Source organism: Salvelinus alpinus, chromosome 18 (genome assembly GCF_045679555.1).
Source record: "Salvelinus alpinus chromosome 18, SLU_Salpinus.1, whole genome shotgun sequence".
NCBI classification, from domain to species: Eukaryota; Metazoa; Chordata; class Actinopteri; order Salmoniformes; family Salmonidae; genus Salvelinus; species Salvelinus alpinus.
The window spans coordinates 11,343,298-11,365,893 of record NC_092103.1 but is presented as its reverse complement, the minus strand read 5'-3'; the positions used below and the strand labels follow the sequence as shown (position 1 = coordinate 11,365,893).

The window sequence follows — 22,596 nt, the reverse complement described above, 5'->3', positions numbered from 1 at the left end:
CAAGTTGGCACATCTGTGAATCAGGTCAGGGGTTCACAGCTGCAGGTAGAACACGATCATTCCTACTTTGCAGTGCCTTTTGGACCTCATAACTTCAGAAAAAGGACATTTGACTTTCAGAAAAACATATTGGTCAAAGTCAGGCACTTAAATCCATTTTAGGTGCATAATCCCATACAGTTATTAGATAATACTAACAGGTTGGAACCTAACAGGGTGAAAATGTGGAGCCTAAATTAGCCATAGCTCTGTGGGTGATTGAGATTCAACTAGAATAATTGTACACACTTAAGAGGATTTTAACTTAAATATGAAATGTATTTGATATATATATTTGTTTCATTATTCTAATTTTACAGGGGGTGCTGCAGCACCCTTACTTAAAGAGACCATGACCTCAATACTAGGCGGTGTCAGAGAAAGGCCCCAAGCCAGCTTCTACCCCCAAGCCATAAATAGTTAGTTAACTAGTTAACCAAATAACTGACCCTTTTTGCACAAACTTGTTTTACTCATCACACATGCTGCTGCTACTGTTTACTATCTGTCACTTTATTCCTAGCTATATGTACATATCTACCTCATTTACCTCGTACCCCTGCACATCCACTCGGTACTGGTACCCCTTTTGTGTGGTATTGTGTTCAAGTAAACGGAATACTTTTATTTTGAAACGTTTTTAGACCTGTTAATGCCGCTTAATGCCGCTACAAGACGCTGATTTCACAGAGCTACCCTGCCCAGCTAGTTTTCTCGAGCAGCCAGCCCTTCACAGCGCCAGACTGTGACGTCACCTGCGAAGCATCCTCTCTTTCTCTCGTCTGTCTGAACGTTCTCCATCCACCCACCAACTGCGGTATTGGCATAACTAAACATTGGCCAAATATAATCAAACATTTATATATATATATACAGTGATAATTAAAATCATATTGTACATGTTATAGAACAACATGTATTCACATTCGCTTTTATGCAAACACATTGCCAGTGTACCTATTAAACCATAGACAACCTCACAAAACACATTTGTATCAATTAGAAAGTCAGTGTATTTGACAACTTTCAATGAAAATAATCTCTCTGGAAATAATATATTTGAATCATTGGTTTGTGGAAATCACAATGAATTAGTGTGCTTGCTGAAGGAAAGACCACTCTAGATTTCTTATGCACAGTTCAGACACAGAACTTATGGCAAGTCAAACTGAATAAAAATTAAGAGCGGGCTGGCAAGGTTGAGAGTTTTTCTTGACATGGGATTGGTTTCATCCAACCGCTCCTCAACACTGCAGGCTTCCTAGTTGGATTTGCGTCGAATTCAGGCATAACAGCGAAATAACAAAAAAAGCAAATAAAGACGATTCACACACCTGTGCAGTGCTGAAGTTAATTTTTTAAACAGTGAATATGATTGGTTTAATGTGTCTCGGCTAATGTAACGTGTCTTCAGATTTCATAACTCCCTTTTACTAAGGAATCGCAGTCTCCTCATCCCTAAAATAAACCATGAGATATGTGAGAGAGCAATATTACTGTGCAACGTAGACATTCTATTTTCTCCAGCAAAACTATTTGTATGTTGATGTAGTGCCAATTGGTTATGAATTTTTCCACTTCTGTTGAGAAGTCTGTTTTTACCGTCAGTTGCTGGTTTCAAAGAGCACAAAAGATGTAAAAAACCATGAGCCTGTTAGCAATTCAACCTCCACAGAAATCTTAATATGCATTACCATTTCTCCCGACAGTGGAAGAACTGCTCTCTAAAACTTTTATCAAATATAAATAATTTTCATTTGCATAAACCGTAATGTTTTCAAAGTTTTCAAAGTCAAACAACAACACTGTGGTAGACAATTTAAATGCTACTGCTCTTTCACCATTTCAGCTACAAACATTAAAACAACTAACATTTTTTACTTTATACATTATAACTATTTAAATCATTTTTCATCAACCACCAACACTAATAGTAACTCTTGAACTGTTCAAGCTAGAGACACCAAACCAGCTTCACATGTTCAGGCTATCCTATTCTATCAAATAATCAAATCAAATCTACCTACTTTTTCAACTATAACCTGTCACTATCATTGCTACTGCAGTCAATATCACTACTATAACTTATTTCACAACCATAAATACTTTAAGACAAGCTAGCAAGCACACACATTTTATTTAAGAAATGTACTTTTCTGGTTCACAATGAATTTACTTGAATCACCAGCAAATACATAAAACTCAAAGACAAAGTATTGTAAATATGAAATATTACATTAAGGATTCCACTGTTATACTGCAAACAAATTCTTAATTGAGCGAACCTATTAATTAATTTCTACTTTTAGCTATAGAACATCAACATAACATAAAAATGTTAAAAATCGTATCAACTATCTCCACCCTCCTTGGCTTCCTTCACAATATATTAATATTCTTTAGAACACACCATATTCCACTAGAGTAGAAGAAGAAAAATCACACAAAGTCAGATATTTTGTTCTCCTGGGTACCTTTTCATAAAAGCTTCTCAGAGTAGGCCTAGGAGTGCTGATCTAGGATCAGGTTTGTATTTTAGATCACAATGAATAAGTCTGAGACACTTTGCGAGTACAGGCCCTCACCCTGGACCATTGATTGGAAGTTACTACTCCTCCCTGACACTGTATTTGCACTGCTGGTCTCGGTCCCAGAGGCGGGGCTGGCTGTACCTCCTCTTTCCTCCCCAGCAGTCTGTTGAACAGCTTCTGGAAGATCCCACTGAAGGCAGAGCTGGAGAAGTAGTACACGATGGGGTTCAGCACGCTGTTGAAGTAGGTGAAACACACAGAGGTGTAGAACGCCAAACTGGCCTCTTTGAAATACTGGCACTCGTTGTACCAGGCCTTGAGGATCCACACAGCAATCCGAGACACTGTGCTGGGGAAGAAGCAAATGATGAAGATGAGTGCCACGGCCATGACGAACTGCACCGCCCGCTTGATCTTCCCCCCGGTGTCAATCGTCTTGTTCTTCAGCTGCCAGGTGATGCAGAAGGTGCAGAAGGTGACAATGGCGGTGGGCAAGAAGAACTGGGTCACGTATAAGGTGTTGTGCCACGTAGACAGCGGGCTGAAGCCCATGCAGATGTTGAAGCTCTCGCACTGTGTCTTGTTGTTGCGGTAGAAGAAGTGTTCGTTGGCCAGCAGGTACCCGGTTGCAGCGATGATCAGCCCCCACAGGCCCAGAGACACCCACAGAGCACAGTTCAGGCCCATCCGGTTGATCTTGTTCATGGGGTGAACGATCTTGAGGTAACGGTCGACAGCCACTGCAGTGAGGAAGAAGATGCCAGCGCTGCGGTTGGCCGACAACATGAACAGCATAATCCGGCACATGACATCACCATGGATCCAGTGCTTGCCGCGTCGGTAGTAGTCGGCTCTGAATGGAAGACAGAACAGGACGATGGAGTCGGCAACGGCCAGGTGTGTGAGGTAGACCGAGTTGGGCTTCCAGGTGTCCATGTGGAAAATAAACATCCACAGAGCCACAACATTCCCCATCAGCCCAAACATGAACTCCAGCACCAGGATGGGAGGCAGGACATGGTCCAGGATGGGAGACTCAAAGGCGCAGCACTCATCTTCCGTAGTAGTGAAGTTTGCCATGGGTCAAACTATACGCTTTTAACTGGAGAGATCGTCTGTGTGCTGCTTTGCTCCTCTCTGAAAATAGTCAATATAGATAGGGTTGTCTAGGCACCTCCTGCATTTGACTGGGGATTTTATTGCTTGCGGTCATGCAAACGATCTTCCGGTGCCAACAATGTGGAGAGTGTGTGTGGGTGTACAGTGTGTTATCTCTCATGGAGTTCTATAGGCAGATGGCTCCGAGTGTGTACACCAACAGCCCAGGGATTATCGGGTGTAGGGTCCCAAAGACCCTCCCCATTATTAAGGGGACTTTAAGATTCATATGCTTTTCTCACTGTTGTACTGTTGCTATGTGTCTGAACTCTGACTCTGTACTTTGCACAAGCTATCTATTTTCATCTTTTCTAGTTAAGCCCTAGCAAGTGTGCCTATACTTTGCACAAGCTATCTATTTTCATCTTTGCGGTTAAGCCGTAGCAAGTGTGCCTGCAGGCTGGGTGTAAGTCAGATCGAAACTAGATAAAGAGAAGTAACAACTGTCTGGTCTTGACATTTTGATCTTGTGTGAGTGGTCAATACTAATGAATTCAGAGAAGCTACTGTACTAGGTTACCTCAGCTTATTGCTGCACATATAATCAGCTGCGCCCTTTGGTTGGTTGCAGAACTTACTCTGAAAGATGCATGCTGTGCTTCCATTGTTAACTTCTCTCTGCAATTGCATTAATAAAGGTTTGATTGATTTAAAGAAGATAGTCTGACTGCTGATTTCTCCAATAAGCCAATGATTGACAAGGAACAAGGAACCTACCCCGACAGGGGTCATAATAAAACTAATATGCTGGTGGAAAGATCATACTCGTGGGTATATAAAGGGACCCCAAGGGTTCCCAGAATACAGTTAACTTAAAGGTCACGACACCTGGTCTGGTTCAGTAGGCACAAATTGGAAGAAAATGTACCTAATGAAGCAGTTTGAAAGGGAGGTAATCTCAGACCTTGACTCTTATCTATTCTTTATCATTGTGCTAGGAGATTTGCTGGTTTGAGGGAAACACCATCCATCTTTTGCATCCTGAGATGCCAGTGAGCCTTATCCAATAGTTAGACAAATAGATCCTGGTAGATGTGATTTCAAATCCTTTATCCACCCGATTATGTGCAGCCCAATTTCCTAAATAATATCCCCATAATACATATTTCCCAGCATGTCATTGTGTTCCATTGGCCTTGTCCCTTTCCCACAGAATATAAATACCTTAAATGGGTCTCATTAAATGAAATAAAACAATGGCAGCATGAACATTCATTGCAGACAGTACAGTGAGACATACTTACAGAGTGGGATGATGAAGAGAGAGGTCTGAAAGAAGGACTAAAGAATGAACAAGTGAATGAGCGACATTTATTACCCTAAAATTTTGCTGAGTGAAAAGCGTTTGGAAAGGAATCACATCAGACCAGACCTTTGGCGACAGAGAGACAGACAGCAGCTATCAAGAACTGAAAAATGCCAAAAGGGAGTGGCCAAGTCCACAGTTTCTATACAGTAAATAAAATAGATATAAAACGACTCCTTTTTAATGTTAATGTGTACATTTTGGCCAGGTTGTTGTTACATGTTGCATCCATTTTTAGTAAAAGTGCACGTCGGGTCTTCACTTCTTGACTTCTCCAAGATCTTCAATGCTGTCGTCATCCACCTACAATGGAAAGACATAGATGCTTAGTGTGTGTAATATATATATCTCATTCATTCACACAGACTACTCGTCTATTTCCGTAACTAACTCTTTTCAGCCATCTATGTGGCGTTGGAGAGTAAACACAGCCGTCTTACCTCAGGCCACTTTTCCTGAATGACATCGATGATGTCATCTGTAAAATCTCCCTGAATGATGATTTCATCCTCCGCCGTCACCGAGGCTCCGCAGGAAAACTTCTGAGCAAAGAATCTCTGAGCCTCTTTAAGGTCAATGTCTGCAGGGAGTCACACAGTCACAAGCAAGAAACAAAACAAGGTGTCGGGTCTGTCCATGTCTTTAACAAGGGGTTTACAGTAACAGTATGTGACAGTCAGTCTTACCAAAGGTGTTCATGCCACAGACTCGGGTGACATATTTCTTCTTGGCGCGGGGGATTTTAGCTATCGTTATTTTCTGAGGGACAGTCTTCTTTTTCTGTTTGATCTGTCCTCTGCCACCTAGAGAGTCAGCACAGACAGGTTAGAACAGGGTTCTACAATGCCAGTCCTCAGACACCCCATAGCTGTTGCAAATGCTTGTACTATTTCAGCACTAAGACCTGATTCAACCAATGAACCTTGGTGATTTAGTCTGGAATAGAGCAAATCATATAACAAATGTTATTTGTCACATGTGCCGAATACAAGAGGTGTAGACCTTAACGTGAAATACTAACCAACAATGCAGTTCAAGAAATGAAGTTAAGAAAATATTTAGTAAATAAACTGAAGTAAAAAATACAAAACAAAATAACGAGGCTATATAAAGGGGGTACCGGTATCAAGTCAATGTGCGGGGGTACAGGTTAGTTGAGGTAATTTGTATATGTAGGTAGGGGTAGTGACTATGCATAGATAATAAACGCGAGTAGCAGCAGTGTAAAAACAAAGGGGGGGGGGGGGGGGGTCAATGTAAATAGTCCGGGTGGCCATTTGATTAATTGTTCAGCAGTCTTACAGCCTGGGGGTAGAAGCTGTTGAGAAGCCTTTTGGACCTAGACTTGGCGCTTCGGTACCGCATGCCGTGCGGTAGCAGAGAGAACAGTCTATGACCTGGGTGACTGGAGTCTAACCATTTTTGGGGTCTTTCTCTGACACCGCCTAGTATATAGGTCCTGGATGGCAGGAAGCTTGGCCCCAGTGATGTATTGGACCGTACACATTACCCTCTGTAGCGCCTTACAGTCGGATGCCGAGCAGTTGCCATACCAGGCAGTGATGCAACCAGTCAGGATGCTCTCAATGGTGCAGCTGTAGAACTGAGGATCTGGGGACTTATGCCAAATCTTTTCAGTCTCCTGAGGGGGAAAAGGTGTTGTCGTGCCCTCTTCATGATTGTCTTGGTGTGTTTGGACCATGATAGTTTGTTGGTGATGTGACCATGATAGTTTGTTGGTGATGTGGACACCAAAGAACTTGAAGCGCTCAACCTGCTCCTCTACAGCCCTGTCGATGTGAACGTGGCGTGTTCGGCCCTCCTTTTCCTGTAGTCCATGATCAGCTCCTTTGTCTTGCTCATGTTGAGGCAGAGGTTGTTGTCCTGGCACGCCACTGCCAGGTCTCTGACCACCTCCCTATAGGCTGTATCATCGTTGGCGGTTATCAGGCCTACCACTGTTGTGTCGTCAGCAAACTTGATGGTGTTGGAGTCGTGCTTGAACAGGGAGTACAGGAGGGGACTAAGCACGCCCCCCTGATGGGCCCCCGTGTTGAGGATCAGCGTGACATGTGTTGTTGCCTACCCTTACCACCTGGGGGCAGCCCGTCAGAAAGTCCAGGATCCAGTTGCAGAGGGAGGATTTTAGTCCCATGGTCCTTCCGTAGTGATGAGCTTTGTGGGCACTGTGGTGTTGAACATTGAGCTGTAGTCAATGAACAGCATTATCACATAGGTGTTCCTTTTGTCCAGGTGGGAAAGGGCAGTGTGGAGTGCGATTGCGTCATCTGTGGATCTGTTAGGGCGGTATACGAATTGGGTCTTGGGTTTCCGGGATGGTGTTGATGTGAGCCATGACCAGCATTTCAAAGCACTACCGACGTGAGTACTACGGGGTGGTAGTCGTATAGGCAGGTTACCTTCACTTTCTTGGGCAAAGGGACTATGGTGGTCTGTTTGAAACATGTAGGTATTACAGATTTGGTCAGGGAGAGGTTGAAAATATCAGTGAAGACACTAGCCAGTTGGTCCGCTCATGCTCTGAGTACACGTCCTGGTAATCTGTCTGGCCCCACAGCCTTGTGAATGTTGACCTGTTTAAAAGGTCTTGCTCACATCGGCTATGGAGAGCGTAATCACACAGTCGTCCGGAACAGCTGGTACTTTCATGCATGATTCAGTGTTACTTGCCTGAAAACGAGCATAAAAAGGCATTTAGCTCATCTGGTAAGCTCACGTCGCTGGGCAGCTCACAGCTGGGTTTCCCTTTGTAGTCCATAATAGTTTACAAACCCTGCCACATCTGACAAGCATCTGAGCCAGTGTTTTAAGATTCAAGCTTAGTCCTGAATTGACGCTTTGCCTGTTTGATGGTTCGCCTGAGGGCATAGTGGGATATCTTATAAGCTTCTGGGTTAGTGTCCCACTCCTTGAAAGTGGCAGCTCTAGCCTTTAGCTCGGTGTGGATGTTGCCTGTAATCCATGGCTTCTGGTTGGGATACGTACGTACGGTCACTGTGTAGACAACATCGTCACTGCACTTATTGATAAAGCCGGTAACTGAGGTGGTATACCCCTCAATGCCACTGGATGAATCCCGGGAACATATTCCAGTCTGTGCTAGCAAAACAGTTCTGTCGCATAGTATCCGTGTCATCTGACCACTTCCGTATTGAGAGCCACTGGTACTTCCTGCTTTAGTTTTTGCTTGTAAGCAGGAATCAGGAGGATATAATTATGATCAGATTTGCCAAATGGAGGGCGAGGGAGAGCTTTGTACGCGTCTCTGTGTCTGCAGTAAAGGTACCTAGTTTTTTCCCCCCTCTGGTTCCACATTTGACATGCTGGTAAAAATGAGGTAAAACGGATTTAAGTTTCCCTACATTAAAGTTGCTGGCCACTAGGAGCGCCGCTTCTGGATGAGCATTTTCTTGTTTGCTTATGGCCTTATACAGCTCGTTGAGTGCGGTCTTAGCGCCAGCATCAGTTTGTGGTGGTAAATAGATGGCTACGAAAAATATGAAAACTCTTGGTAGATAGAATACCTCATGATAAGCTGTAGATCACTCTACCTCAAGCGAGCAATAGACATCACGCACCAGCTGTTATTGACAAATACACACCCCCACCCCTTGTCTTACCAGACGTAGCTGTTCTGTCCTGCCGATGCACAGAAAACCCAGCCAATTGTATATTATCCGTGTTGTCGTTCAGCCACGACTTGGTGAAACATTAAACTTTAATATCTTATGTCCTGTTGCTAGGATAGTCTCGAACAAAGATCATCCTGTTTATTCTCCAGTGATTTCATGTTGGACAATAGAACGAATGGTAGAGGTGGGTTACCCACTCGCTGACAAATTCTCACAAGGCACCCCCAATCTCAGCCCCCCGTATTTCCGTCTTTTCTTCACGCAAATGACAGGGATTTGTGCCTGGTCTCAAAGTTGTAGTAGTCGGACTCATTAAGGTAAAAATCTTTGTCCAGTTCGAGGTAAGTAGTGGATATTCTGATCTCCAGAAGCTCTTTCTGGTCACAAGACACAGTAGCAGCAACATCATGTACAAAATTACCCCCAAATTAGCACAGTTGGTTAGGAGCCCGTAAAACAGCAGCCATCCCCTCCGGTGCCATTGAAGCAAATGTGTACAAAGGCTGGGGGGTCCCTAAAGGTTGTGCTGGGAAACACTGGTTTAGGATTTGAGAAGGAAGGATGCATTCAAGAAATCAAAATGAAGAGGAACTCAGACCTCTCTTCTGCTTCTTCTTTTCATCCTCCTCACCAACAGGGGGCACCTCTACACCGCCAGTGTCCTGCTTGGAAGCATTTCCTACAGGACCAGTAAGGCATAAGAAAAAAGTGTTTTTAATACGACATCATTCATTATTGCCCATCTTCCTGTTAGGAAACAGAGAGAGAGAAAGAACGAGAGACTGTCTGATGAAACTCACCTACACTCATCCTGGCAAACACATCTGGAAAGTTCTTCTCCAGCCACTGCCTGCATTTGGATGGCTCAGGCATGTACTCACAGTACTCTGTTGGCAAGGAGCACACTGGGGGGAAAAAGAGGTGTTAGACCTTGACAATCATGTGACATTGCAAATCAATGTTTTAGGAATTGGCCATGAGCGTGTATAGATCACTAGAATAGGGTGCCATTTTGTAAAATGCCCAGATACTACCTCCTACTAGTAGTACTTACCGCCACAATACTGGACTTTCTTTGGGCACTTTGTGTCTGGGTCAGCACTCCCATGATGGCCTCCTTTGTTTTCTGGTGAACACGTCTCTGCATTCTCAGTAGTAGCCATGACAGATTATCTGAACACAGAGGGGAAAAAAGGTTAATTGGATAAAGTAAACCTTCAAATCGAACAAAAAGTGAGAATCACAGACAATCAGCCTTTCACCACAGACAACTTGGATCCTGGACCCTCGACAATGGATTGGTCTGAGGACAGCAAACTTACATTGTCAAAGCACTAAAAACAGATGCTTGTCATGGCCTGCCATGTCACAGTGAACATGGACTGCCACTTTAATCAATGCATAACACCTAACTCACCATGAAAACTGCTGCAATATATTTGACTGATGATGCTACTCCTGCTGCTATTGTAGTTACATTGCACTCAATACATTTTAATTTATTTAACTAGGCAAGTCAGTTAAGAACAAATTCTTATTTTTAATGACAGACTAGGAACAGTGGGTTAACGGCCTTGTTCAGGTGCAGAACGATAGATTTTTACCTTGTCAGCTCGGGGATTCGATCTTGCAACCTTTCAGTTAATGGCCCAACGCTCTAACCACTAGGCTAGCCTTGCGCCCCAAATGAGTCAACAACCCCATCTTCAGCTAAGCTACGTGAGGTCTAACCCATTCATAGACGCTAACTACCTTTAGCGCAGTGTTTCCCGTATATTAATTAATCAGCTGCTACGCCAAACAATAGGATGACAATTTTTTCAATATTTTGGGGGAAATTATATTTTCGGGATGGTAAAACGTTCAGTGTGAACTTAAATGACTAAAACAAGATAAAAAAGTACGTAGATTTTTTTTTTTTCATAAGATCATCTTTGAGAACTAACAATCACCATAATAAACTAGACAGTCAACATAAAATTCCATAAATGTCATGGCGGCCCCCCCATTGATTTTGTCATGTTTGAGTCACTCAGCATAAGAACATGGCAAGAAGCCATGGCAAAATGTGTAGAATTGCAGGAAATTGGCTTTAAAACGGCAAATTCTCCCTCAGCCCAATGGCAACATTTCTGGAAACTAGCTTAAAAACTAAAATGTTCTCAGCTGGTTTTAGAAACATATGGAACATATCTGCGAGAACTGTTCTCTCAAAACTTATTAAATTACTACAAACCATTTTGGAGTTCCCACACGGCCATATTTCCATTTTAGAGCGCTTCTTTACAGAAAACAGATGTTAGACGTAAAGTGAAATCCAACTTTTGTCAGAACCGCACCACTTGCTGTGTAGACAGTGGTAGATTTTGTGGTAGGAAGTATTGACTGAAATGCAGTGTCTAATGTCAGTACAGGTGCATCAAATCTGGGACCAAGGCCATCAGACAGCTGAATAGCCATCACTAGCCAGCCTCCACCCAGTACCCCGCCCTGAACTTAAATCACTAGCCGGTTACCACCCGGTTACTCAACCCTGCACCTTAGAGGCTGCTGGCCTATGTACATAAACACTGGTCAATTTAATAATGGTTGCATACTGTTTTACTAATTTCATATGTATATACTGTATTCTAGTCAATGCCATCCTATCTATCCATCCATCTATACACACACACACTATTCTGTCCTACGTATTCTACAGACACTAAATAGTCTATCCACATACTGTCCTTGTCTATAATGTTTACACATCCCATCACACACACATGCATGCATACACACACTCCGGACTCCAACATTGCTTGTCCTAATATTTATATATTTCTTAATTCCATTAGATCTGTGTGTATTGTTAGAAATTACTGCTGGAGCTAGGAACACAAGCATTTCGCTACACCCGCAATAACATCTGCTAAATGTGTATGCGACCAATAACATTTGATTTGATGCTGTTCGGACAAAGGTTGGATTCAGACGTTTATTTGATAGCGAGGAACAAATTTCACTTTACATATGGTAACTAGAGATTATACATATGCCCTTATTGACTGGAAACGTTTTTATGGTGATGCTAGCTTTATTGTGGTAAGGTTTTTTTTCCGTCGCCAGCCTCCAAAAAGATGCACAACTCAGCGAGTCCAACCAATACACAGACTCCGATGTTGTGTTCCAAAGCTAGAGGGCTATATGTTTCTACAACCGTACCGCAATTGAGAATCAAGTCACGTTTAGATAGAGTATTTGGCTGTCAGAGCCAATTCACCTCTAAACAGAACATGTAAGGTCCTTGGACTATAAGGAGCAACGTTAGTTTCCTTTAGTAAATTATTGGGCAACGTGAGGTCCTAGACAGGGATATTTGGCACGTCATACCTTGGCCTTACCTAGTTAACATGCGGGGGAGCAATATATAGCTTGACAACAAAGATGATTGTTATTCATTCACAAAGAGGTAGAATTGTATGACAGCTTTCCTTACAGCTGCTGTTAAAACTCAAAATCAGGCTGTCAGACATAATTAGCCAGCTACCATTAGCTTGCTAACTTGCATGCTGCCTATGTTGGTGCCTTTATCAGATACAATTAGGATATATCCACGTTAGATAAGCAAAAGTCGTGGTAGTATGGTAACGGACGAGCTAGCTAAATTCAACAGCTGGCCAGCCAGCTAGCTAGATAGATAGATAATATTTTTGACAACTGGTTTCTTGGCTGAGTCTTCATTCATAGCTAATTAGCTATATATGCTAACTAACGGCGCAGCTAACGTTAGATGGCATATTAGCATCACCTCCAAGTCAATCAATGGAAAGACAACAACATGATACATACCCCTCGAAAACAACCTTAATATTGTTGACTGATCAACAAAACAAGCATTATTAAGTAAAGTTGAAACAGATTAATGCTCAGTTATAACAGCTTGAGCACACCTACTGCCTGATTTAGCTAGGGGTCCTGTCAATGCCTATTGGAACGCACGCTTGGCAAAGAAATAACAGGTGTTCATTTAGTTGCCTGTATTATTGTTTATATAAAAATTAACCATTTGTCAAAGATATATCGATAAATTGCATTTTATAACAACATTCCAATCTATTGGAAAATAAAGTAACATATATCTTATATAGAACTCCTAATATGATTTTATTTTGACGTTATACGATAGGCATTCACGTGTATGCCTTGACATCCACTCCTCTGCGGCCATCACAACAAGTAATTTGAAAATGTGCAAACTTTCAACAGGAATTTAATGCTAGGCTAGCTGGTTATTTCCATTTCCAAATTAACATAATGGTAGATAATTGTGGAGTAATCCATTGTATTTGATTATGCTCTGTATTTTGTTGTCAATGTATTTATGTTAATGGTTCCATGATTTAATAGCAGATAATGATCATGAAATGCCCATCTAAATCTGATAAACGTTAGCGTAGCTAGCTAGCGTTAAAGTTAATCAGAACTGTAACAGTACAAGTTACAAAAAAACGCCATGACTGAGTGGAGATGGACCAAGGCAGTAGAAGAACATTCAATCCAAATGGAGGATCTGGACACTCATCACCACACAGCTATTTTGGTGTGTGTGTGTCTCATCTCATCACACAGTTATTCTGGTGTCGAGATAGCCGATTCAACTCCACGATTTACGATGGAGTTGAGCGGCGACTAGTGTGGGCGGACTGGAGTTACGACATCACATACAATTACGTTTTTATTAAAAACTACTGATTTCAGCACCCACAGAATAGCATGCAGTTACATAGGACAATGTCTCCCGCCTGCCCACACTAGCCGCCGCTCAACTCCATTGTTACTCATGGAGTTGAGTTGAGTCGGCTATGTCTGAGAAAGCTGGCAGTCACTGTATTTTAAACAAAAACGTGTATTTGTGTTTTCAGTCACTCCATGGGATCCCTGGCACAGCACACCTGTGAAAAAGGTAATAGCGAGCAAATCAATGTTTATTGGACCTGCTATATTTCATCCCAAAAATGTTTGGAAAACAAATTGTATACGTTTTTATTTGGTATTGTTGCCTTGGTTAGGCTACTAGTCTAGTAGAATGAGAAATTCTAACATGAATGGCATTGACTCCATTTTTGCAGAAGAATGTGGGAGCTTCTATCGAGGAGCCTTCCCTAGTGTCCACCTCAGCTCAGAGTGAGGGACAGAAGATGGCCAGCCAGTCAGCCAGAAGTCCCCCAAGCCTCAGTCCCACAGGAAGCCTCTACACCCAACCCCCCTCCCTGTCTCTACCCCTCCTACAGGACAGAAAGGTGGGAGGTGCTGCTTTTTACACAACACATAAAGCCAAATGGCTCATTTTTCAAACATTATGAACACACTGCTTATGTTCTCCTTTGTTACATCATTGTATCCTCGATAGAATCACAGAATGCAGAATAGAATGTTAATGATATTATGGTGTAATTGCCCATGGTAGCTAACGACTGGTTGATAAAATGTGAAACTATTACTATGAGCTAGCAAGGCTACCATTAAAGGTAGCAGGTCAGTACTGGTACTCTCTACATGTTTGTGGAGGTGTGTGTGTGCATTCCTACTCACTCCTGTATTTACATTTGTGTATGTGTCTGTATATCTGTGTGTGTTATAATAGCCTCTTGGTGAGATGGAGAGTGCCACCATCCAAAGGCAGAGGCGGGAGCTGCAGTTGTTGATTTGTGAACTGAAAGACCGGGACCAGGAGCTCAACACCATGGCTGCTGCCCACCACAAGCAGCTCACTGCCTGGGAACAAGACCGCCAGAGAGTCCTGACCCTGGAGCAGAGGTGTGCTCGCCTGGAGGGTGAGAGAGGGGACACAGGCCTCAATCCCAAATGAACAAAACATATTCCATTCATCATCTGTGTGTGTACATTCCCAAAATAACCTTAATGATGGGTAGTTACATTCAGACTTAAATGGTGAATTGCATCCTCTGTATTATTTTATGATGTTTGCTTTGCATACTACAGGTCTGGGAATAGCATTGATAAGATCTCTGGTGTTTATGCGTGTGCATGCATGCTGTGTGTGTGTGTGTGTGTGTGTGTTTTTGCTTGTATGTGTATCAATCTGTGTGTCATAATGTGTGTTTGCTTGTCTTAGATGAGCTTCAGAAGCGTAATGAGGTGATCAGAGCTGTAACTAAGAGGGTTCATGTCGTGGAGGCCCGGGAGAAGGAAGGCCACAGGGAGCTCAACTCTACCCAGCAACAGCTGCTTGAGCTGGGGAAGAAACAGCAGTACACCAGCCAACACTGTCACGACCTGAAGGTACAAACACACACACACACACAGCCAATTTGGTGTTTTACTGATGTGGTTATTTGCAGTCCATGAAAGAAAGTGTTTCCGGTGTTGTGTTGTTTTGTCTCCCCCCCACCAGGAGAAGAACCAAAGTCTGAACTCCACAGTGATGTCTCTGTCAGCCCAGCTGGGCTCTCTGCAAGTCAGAGGGGAGGAGCTCAGCACCATGCTCAGACTCAAGGTAGGCTTGCTTTCTTAAACCTTTGTCTCTAACTCTGATTACCCTGTAATAGAGTAGTAAGGCCATGCAGTTGCAGACATGCTAGTCTCTCATGACAGCCTAGCTGATTTGGTTCTGGGTGCCGAGATTCATGGGCGTAACCTTGGTTTTAGAAGGGGGGGACCTACATTACTATTTTTTTAATCCAGTAAGATAAACACACTCCAAACAGCCTACCTGACTGCTCAGAGGTGTCCGCATTAGTCCTAAAGCACACCGTTCCTTCGTTTGGTATCACATTCCAATGATAAAACTGGGGGGGACAAAAATGCAATTTCAGAATTAACTTTTGGTGAAAGAGGTGTCCGCATTAGTCCTAAAGCACACCGTTCCTTCGTTTGGTATCACATTCCAATGATAAAACTGGGGGGGACAAAAATGCAATTTCAGAATTAACTTTTGGTGAAAGTGACGCCCCTGCCGAGATTACAGACATGCAGACTGTAAATTGTACAGTGGTTATCATAAGTGTTCACCCCGCTTGTTTCACATTTTGATGCGTGACAAAGTGAGATTGAAGTGGATTTAGGTTATGATTTTTTGTCATTGATCTACACAAAATACTCCATAATGTCAAAGTGAAAAGAAAATTCGAGAAATGTTAACAAATGAATACAAATTGAATAACTAAACGATTTACTTGTTTTGTTTAGGCAAGACTAAATTAGTTCAGGAGGAAAATTTGGCTTAACAAATTGCATAATAAGTTACATAGACTCACTTTGGGTGAAATGATAGGGGTTGATATGATTTATGAATGACTACCCATTCGTCGGTCCCGCATACACACATCTGTAAGGTCCCTTAGTCAAGTATTGAATTTCAAGCACTGATTCAACTACAAAGACCAGGAAGCTGTTCAAAAGCCTCATGAAGAAGGGCAGTGATTGGTAGTTAGGTAACAAGTTAATAATGATGCTGTGGATGATGTATTAAACCACCCAGACACAACGGACAGAAAGGAAACTGCTCAGGGAGGCCATTGGTGATTTTAAAACAGCTACAGAGTTCAATGACTGTGAAGGGAGAAAACTGATGATGGATCAACAACATTGTAGTTACTCCACAATAATGACCCAAATGACAGAGTGAAAAGAAAATTACAAATATACAGTTCCTTCAGAAAGTATTCACACCCCTTGACTTTTTCCACATTTTGTTGTGTTACAAAGTGGGATTAAATGGATTTAATTGTCATTTTTTTGTCAATGATCTACACAAAAAACTCTGGCAAAGTATAAGAAAAATTCTAACATTTGTAAAAATAAAAAAATAAACATAAATATAAAATCTTAATATTCAACCCCCTTAGTCAATACATGTTAGAATCACCGTTGGCAGCGATTACAGCTGTGAGTCTTTCTGGGTAAGTCTCTAAGAGCTTTTCACATCTGGATTGTGCAACATTTGCCCATTATTCTCTTCAAAATTCTTCAAGCTGGGCCTCCCGGGTGGCGCAGTGGTCTAGAGCGCTAGCTGCGCCACCAGAGTCTCTGGGTTCGCGCCCAGGCTCTGTCGCAGCCGGCCGCGGCCGGGAGGTCCGTGGGGCGACGCACAATTGGCCTAGCGTCGTCCGGGTTAGGGAGGGTTTGGCCGGTAGGGATGTCCTTGTCTCATCGCGCTCCAGCGACTCCTGTGGCGGGCCGGGCGCAGTGCGCACTAACCGAGGGGGGCGGGTGCACGGTGTTTCCTCCGACACATTGGTGCGGCTGGCTTCCGGGTTGGAGGCGCGCTGTGTTAAGAAGCAGTGCGGCTTGGTTGGGTTGTGCTTCGGAGGACGCATGGCTTTCGACCTTCGTCTCTCCCGAGCCCGTACGGGAGTTGTAGCGATGAGACAAGATAGTAATTACTAGCGATTGGATACCACAAATTGGGGATAAAAAATAAATAAATAAATAATATAAATACATTTTTCAAGCTCTGTCAAATTGGATGTTGATCATTGCTAGACAACCATTTTCAGTTCTTGTCGTATATTTTCAAGCAGATTTAAGTCAAAACTGTATCTCGGCCACTCAGGAACTTCTTGGTAATAACTCCAGTGTAGATTTCACCTTGTGTTTTAGGTTATTATCCTGCTGAAAGGTGAATTAATATCCCAGTGTCTGGTGGAAAGCAGACTGAACCTGGTTTTCCTCTAGAATTTTACCTGTGCTTAGCGCCATTCTGTTTTTTTTTATCCTGAAAACCCCCCAGTTCTTAACGATTACAAGCATACCCATAAGTAAAAAATCTATGGCAAGACCTGAAAATGGTTGTCTAGTGATGATCAACAACCAATTTGACAGAGCTTGAAGAATTTTGAAAAGAATAATGGGCAAATGTTTCGCTTAAACAGAAAGATTCACAGCTGTAATCACTACCAAAGGTGATTCTAACATGTATTGACTCAGGGGGTTGAATACTTATGTAATCAAGATATATTAGTGTTTTATTTTTCATAAATTCTAACATTTGTAAAGAAATTCTCTTCTACTTTGACATTACAGAGTATTTTGTGTAGATCGTTGACAAAAAATACAAATTAAATCAATTTCAATCCCACTTTGTAACACAACAAAATGTGAAAAAATCCAAGAGGGGTGAATACTTCTGGATACCCACTGTATATAACCTCTTCTTCCCCCACCAGGACAAGGATGTGACGGAGGCAACCAATCACATCGTAGATCTGTCTGGGCGTCTGCGGGAGATGGAGGGGTCGCTGAAGGAGAGTCACACACGGGAGGCCAGGGTGCTCAGGGAGGTCGAGGAGCACAAACGGCGATACAGAGAGGCCCGGCACGAGAACACACGGCTCAAAGGTACAGGTGCCAGAGTACATGGCACTGAGATACAATACACTACCAAAGTTTTGTAGTTTTCAGTTAGACTGAAAAAGCTAGCTGTCATATACCTGTGCACTCTTAAATTATGCGCTCTCACTTTCCTTCTTCTCCCTCTCCCTCCCTCTCTCTCTCACCCCCCCTCTCTTTATCCCTCTCCCTGTGTTGTGGTTGTAGAGGAGTTACAGCAGCAGGTGACAGAGGGCAGTGCCCAGAGAGAGGACATCATCCGTCTGAAACAGGAAGGACAGCTGCTGCGCAGGGAGCTGGCTCTCTCGGGTACCTCACATTCAACAAAGTTTATTTATATAGCACTTTGAGTGAACATTTTTCACAAATATATTTGTCACGGTGTGATTTACAGCAACCTAAACCCCAGCCGCCGAAACCCCTGTCTTGTCTGGTACCGACCTCTAGAGGCAATGTTTTCCAGTGTAATGACATGGCCTCCTCTGGAACAGTAGGGAGGATGCCTGTAGTGCTATAGTTCTAGGTCATTGTTTCCCTAAACAGGAACATCTAGTTCCTCTTCCTAATCACTGTTATTCTTATTGACTGTATTAAGATAGATAGACTGACTGATTGAACCACCCCAGCTTCTCTTGTCTCATCGTGCATTATTTGAGATCGCTCACTAAGAAAATATATTACACATTTCTCCCGAACTATTGATAAGAAACTGTTGTGACTGCTTTTGACATGGTTCCTGTCTCCCAGGTGAGGGGGAGAGCTGGAAGGATGAGCTGCTGGGATTGTCTCGTTCCAAGCAGGAGCGCACAGAGTCGGAGCTGCACTGTCTACGCCAGGTGTGTCACCTCTTACCTTATCTCTACCTCCACACTTTTACCCACAGCGCATTGGGCTGGGCTGTCGGTCAGGTTCTACAGCATACCTGTGGAACTTCAGGAATGTTCTCCACCTCGGCTGTTAGGCACTTTCTGTATTGGTGGTGTGTCACATACCTGGGCCCTGACTCAGCCCTGACACAGTTAACCTGAAGAGGAGCTGTATTTTGCCCAAAGTTACCCAGACTAAGATGAAATATTGATGTAAATATAACATATTGGTGTAAATGAATAATACTTTACACTGGGTCAATCAATGAAAGTATCATTTACCCTGACCTGATATGCATGAAGTGTCCACAATCCTAATTGTGAGTGTTCCAGGTGTGTGAGAACCAGCAGAATGACCTGCAGCTGCTTCAGTTGAACCTGGAGAGCACCCGGGAGGCCCTGAAACAGGCTGAGGGACAGGGGCCACATGGGAGGTGAGCTGGGTGTTTGTGCATGTGTATATTTATTCTACTCAGTTGATGTTGTGCACAGTCTCAGATATTTTGCTGTTGTTTCTGTGGCTTTAGAGGAGGTGCTGAAATTGTGGCTCTTACCAGTCAGGGAACAGAGAGAGGAGGAGGGACAGAGAGACGAGCATCAGGGTCAGTCTACAGACAGACTTTAAGCAAAAGTATAGACCACCACCCAAACCGTCCAGAACCCCCCTTCCCCCTCCTTGTCACAGGAGAGAGACAGGCACCCCAACAGGAGGAGGAAAGTAGTGTTTCAGATTTGACCTCTGACCTCACTGACGGTACAGTAGCAACCCGGGACCTCATTGCTGCTGTCCCCAGAGAGTTTCTGAGTCACGCAATGGTCCAAGCTAGCAGCGTTAGTGACCGTTTGTCATCAACGAAGAGAGAGAACCAGAACATATCAAACCCTCGTACTCCCAGTTCCTACACCAACCGAGAGTCAAGTCACCAGGAAACAATGGCAGGTAGAGAGAGTAGAGAAACCATGGAGACACCTAGCATAGCCACCGCCACAGGAACGCTTAGTCGAACTCGATCGCCAGGCCAAGCTAGCGTCAACTTCAGCGACTACCTGTCCACTGTTTCAGGAAACCAAGGTACGTCTCTTAGGCAACAACAACTCACCGAACATGAATCAAACTACAGCAGCCAGGAAACACGGGGGCGAGCTAGCAAGGAAACCATGGCAACCCGTAGTAGCCTAGCCGCTGGAACCACCACACTGTCGCTGAGCGACCGCATCGCTAGCTACCGCAGCCAACATAAATCCGAAAGGAGAGAAGGCAGAGGGATACAGAGTCAGAGTGGAGTTAGTGGGAATGAGGGTTCGTTAAACCGCACTGCCGATCAAGTTAGCATTTGCGACGGAGTCTCCAGCTACAGCCGCCAGGGAGCTTCAAGAAAAGAAGGCAGGGGGACCAGGAGTCAGAGTGGAGTAAGTGGGAATTTCGGCGAGAATAACAGCGGGAATGTGGGTCACACTTCTGGTAAAGCTGGCGACGGAGTCTCGAACTACAGCCACCAGGGAACATCAGGAAAAGAATGCAGGGAGTCATTGTGTGAGGATGGAATCGGTACGAATGCCGGCTCCCTGGTGGAGAGGACTGAGTCCCCTGAATGTGGGTGTAGCAGTATGGTTGAGGGACAGACAGGACCTAGCTCCTATAAGACAGCTAGTTGTGGCTGTGGTAGTTTGCCTGAAGTACAGGCAGGGCAGAGCTGTGGCTTTGGTAGTATGGTTGACGGACAGACAGGACGCAGCTGTGGGTGTAGATGTACATCTGAAGGCCAGGAACAGAGTGAACCTAGCCTGTCTGAAGCAAGCAGCTCTGAGACAGGGACAGAGGCAGGGCCAGGTGCAGGGATGGAGCTCCTAGCTGTGTTTAGTGGAGGACCAGAGGCAGAGGACTCCTCCATATTGCTGGTGGACATCAGCCCTCGTAACACCTGGTAGGGACAGAATATACAGAGAAGAATGGTACACTCTTTTATATTGACCCCAAATCTGTCTCATGGATAGTAAGTATTGATTGATTGATTGATTGACTGACTGCTTTCCCAGCCAAGGTGATCTCACCTGTGTGTACCTGGATAGCCCCTCCCCTTCCTCACGGAGTAGGAGGAGCCTCGGTCTTGCGAATGACTCCGCCTCTCCAACAACCGCCAATGAACGAGGTGTTGTCAACGGCAACCTGGGAGGCCTTTTTGCAGCTTTAGACGATGTGAGTGGACCACATAACCTGAGAGGAAAAACTCCTGATCTTCATAATTAATTCCTAATGTAGAGATAAAGAAAAGTAATTGGCCAGGATTCAGTCTTAAAGTTTAAACGTCTTTATATTTTGTCCATTCCCCCAGGAGGACCAGCGTTCCTCCACCAATAATCTACAAAGGCTGCTAGCTGAGTCTCGTCAGATGGTGGCTAGCCTGGAACGCACAACCCTACAACCTTTATGCCCCTCCCAGAGCCCGGCCTCTAACTGTGACGCTATCATCAGCCTCAGCATCGGCCAAAACAGTGGCAACAGTAGCCATGGAAACCACAGTCGTAACTGTGACAGACATAATCACAGCAATCCCGATCACTACCCCAACCAGAGCTCCACCTACACCACAAGACCCAGTCAAACAAGCCGGGTACGTGCTTTCATGTGTTTTATACTATAGATACAATAATTATTCCGACCAAAATACGAAAATACCACAGATCATTTCATATTGTTGGGCCTATTACCATTAAGATATCCCATAATATTATGGAAGTGTGGGGTGAAACCTAAGGGTGTGAACTGGTAGTGATTTACAGTGCTCATCCCATCTCTCCTGTTTTCACCCAGCTGGATGGTGATACTCCACCCAGGAACACTCAGCCCTTCCAGAGGAACGAGGAACCTGGGGGGCTATAGAGGGGAAGGACATCTACCTAAACACACCTTCACACACCTGGCCTGGAAGGTCTAGGAGGGGTGATGATGGAGGCTGCAGACTACTCTGTTTTCTACTGTAGCCATTGAGACTGGAATCACATTGGTATGGCTTTGACCCCAGTCCCAAACCTATATCGGTCACAATCCAGGAAGTGACACTTGTGGTCAAAGGTGAAATCTCCTCCATTCAGAACCAGGGACACAGCGATAGCAAGCCAATGAATGAATTAAACTGCTTTTTTAGGAAACCAAAGAAGGACTTACATTTCTTTATGTGAAAAGTTATGTTATATGATACATTAAGCTTTTTAAACTATTGTTTTAACAACTTTTAAAACATGTTTAGTGTTATATGTCCAATGTCCTGCCCTTTGCAGTCCTGGTCATAAGCTATTTAGGAACAATTTAGTAATATGCAGGTGAGATGTGAAACCAGTCATTCAGACCTGTTGAATGGTGCTTCTGGGTTATTGTCATTCCGGTTTCACTGCCTGCAAACCTGCTGGATGGCTCCAATAGGATGACTGATTACTTAGGAGATAAGAGACACTGTTGCATTGAAAAGAAACCTGAACCTCACTTTCTTCATTAGCATATTGTTTTTGTATTTTTTATGTCAACATTTTGTAGTTAATGTTTTTGTACTCATTACTTTTATGTAAAATAATTTATATTCAGTCAGGCTATGCAAATACTAAGAAAAATTTACCACTGCAGTAAACATTTTAATAACCACATTCAATTCCAGGTATTATGTCATTTTGATAACATGATGAATGAAAAATACGATTAATACTTGCTTCTTGAT

At 43.6% G+C, this 22,596-nt stretch overlaps 3 protein-coding genes across 6 annotated transcripts; 1 reads left to right on the top strand and 2 right to left on the bottom strand.

Moving 5' to 3' along the window:
- Window positions 1-2,166: 2,166 nt before the first annotated feature.
- LOC139543710 (hydroxycarboxylic acid receptor 2-like) lies at window positions 2,167-4,381 on the bottom strand. The gene has a single exon (XM_071350056.1). The coding sequence runs from the start codon at window positions 3,648-3,650 to the stop codon at window positions 2,580-2,582; it is 1,071 nt and encodes a 356-aa protein (XP_071206157.1). The 5' UTR covers window positions 3,651-4,381; the 3' UTR covers window positions 2,167-2,579.
- A 638-nt stretch (window positions 4,382-5,019) lies between these two features.
- LOC139543711 (density-regulated protein-like) lies at window positions 5,020-12,682 on the bottom strand. 4 transcript variants are annotated; one of them, XM_071350060.1, is made up of 7 exons: window positions 12,624-12,682; window positions 9,742-9,860; window positions 9,488-9,592; window positions 9,286-9,366; window positions 5,721-5,837; window positions 5,475-5,614; window positions 5,020-5,337 (listed from the first exon to the last, which is right to left on the bottom strand). In XM_071350060.1, the coding sequence occupies exons 2-7, from the start codon at window positions 9,848-9,850 to the stop codon at window positions 5,293-5,295; spliced, it is 597 nt and encodes a 198-aa protein (XP_071206161.1). In that variant the 5' UTR covers window positions 9,851-9,860; window positions 12,624-12,682; the 3' UTR covers window positions 5,020-5,292. The 4 variants fall into 4 exon arrangements, with proteins under 4 accessions (XP_071206161.1, XP_071206159.1, XP_071206160.1 ...); XM_071350058.1 differs by having other exon boundaries at window positions 9,286-9,376; window positions 9,489-9,592; XM_071350059.1 differs by having other exon boundaries at window positions 12,519-12,668.
- Window positions 12,683-12,874: 192 nt separating this feature from the next.
- On the top strand, window positions 12,875-22,525 carry ccdc62 (coiled-coil domain containing 62). The gene is made up of 13 exons (XM_071350050.1): window positions 12,875-13,269; window positions 13,592-13,632; window positions 13,799-13,969; window positions 14,314-14,503; window positions 14,806-14,972; window positions 15,085-15,186; window positions 17,858-18,029; window positions 18,228-18,329; window positions 18,768-18,856; window positions 19,220-19,320; window positions 20,924-21,083; window positions 21,220-21,498; window positions 21,699-22,525. Exons 1-13 carry the CDS (start codon window positions 13,197-13,199, stop codon window positions 21,765-21,767), a joined length of 1,716 nt encoding a protein of 571 aa, XP_071206151.1. The 5' UTR covers window positions 12,875-13,196; the 3' UTR covers window positions 21,768-22,525.
- Window positions 22,526-22,596: the final 71 nt, after the last annotated feature.

Coding starts and splice junctions, on each gene's coding strand:
- LOC139543710 (XM_071350056.1), bottom strand. CDS start 3,650: ATGGCAAACTTCACTACTACGGAAGATGAGTGCTGCGCCTTTGAGTCT.
- LOC139543711 (XM_071350058.1), bottom strand. CDS start 9,850: ATGGCTACTACTGAGAATGCAGAGACGTGTTCACCAGAAAACAAAGGA. Junction 9,593..9,741: donor GAAAGTCCAGTATTGTGGCG/GTAAGTACTACT, acceptor TTTTCCCCCCAG/TGTGCTCCTTGCCAACAGAG. Junction 5,615..5,720: donor CTGTGGCATGAACACCTTTG/GTAAGACTGACT, acceptor GACTCCCTGCAG/ACATTGACCTTAAAGAGGCT.
- ccdc62 (XM_071350050.1), top strand. CDS start 13,197: ATGGACCAAGGCAGTAGAAGAACATTCAATCCAAATGGAGGATCTGGA. Junction 13,633..13,798: donor ACAGCACACCTGTGAAAAAG/GTAATAGCGAGC, acceptor CCATTTTTGCAG/AAGAATGTGGGAGCTTCTAT. Junction 18,030..18,227: donor CGAGAACACACGGCTCAAAG/GTACAGGTGCCA, acceptor TTGTGGTTGTAG/AGGAGTTACAGCAGCAGGTG.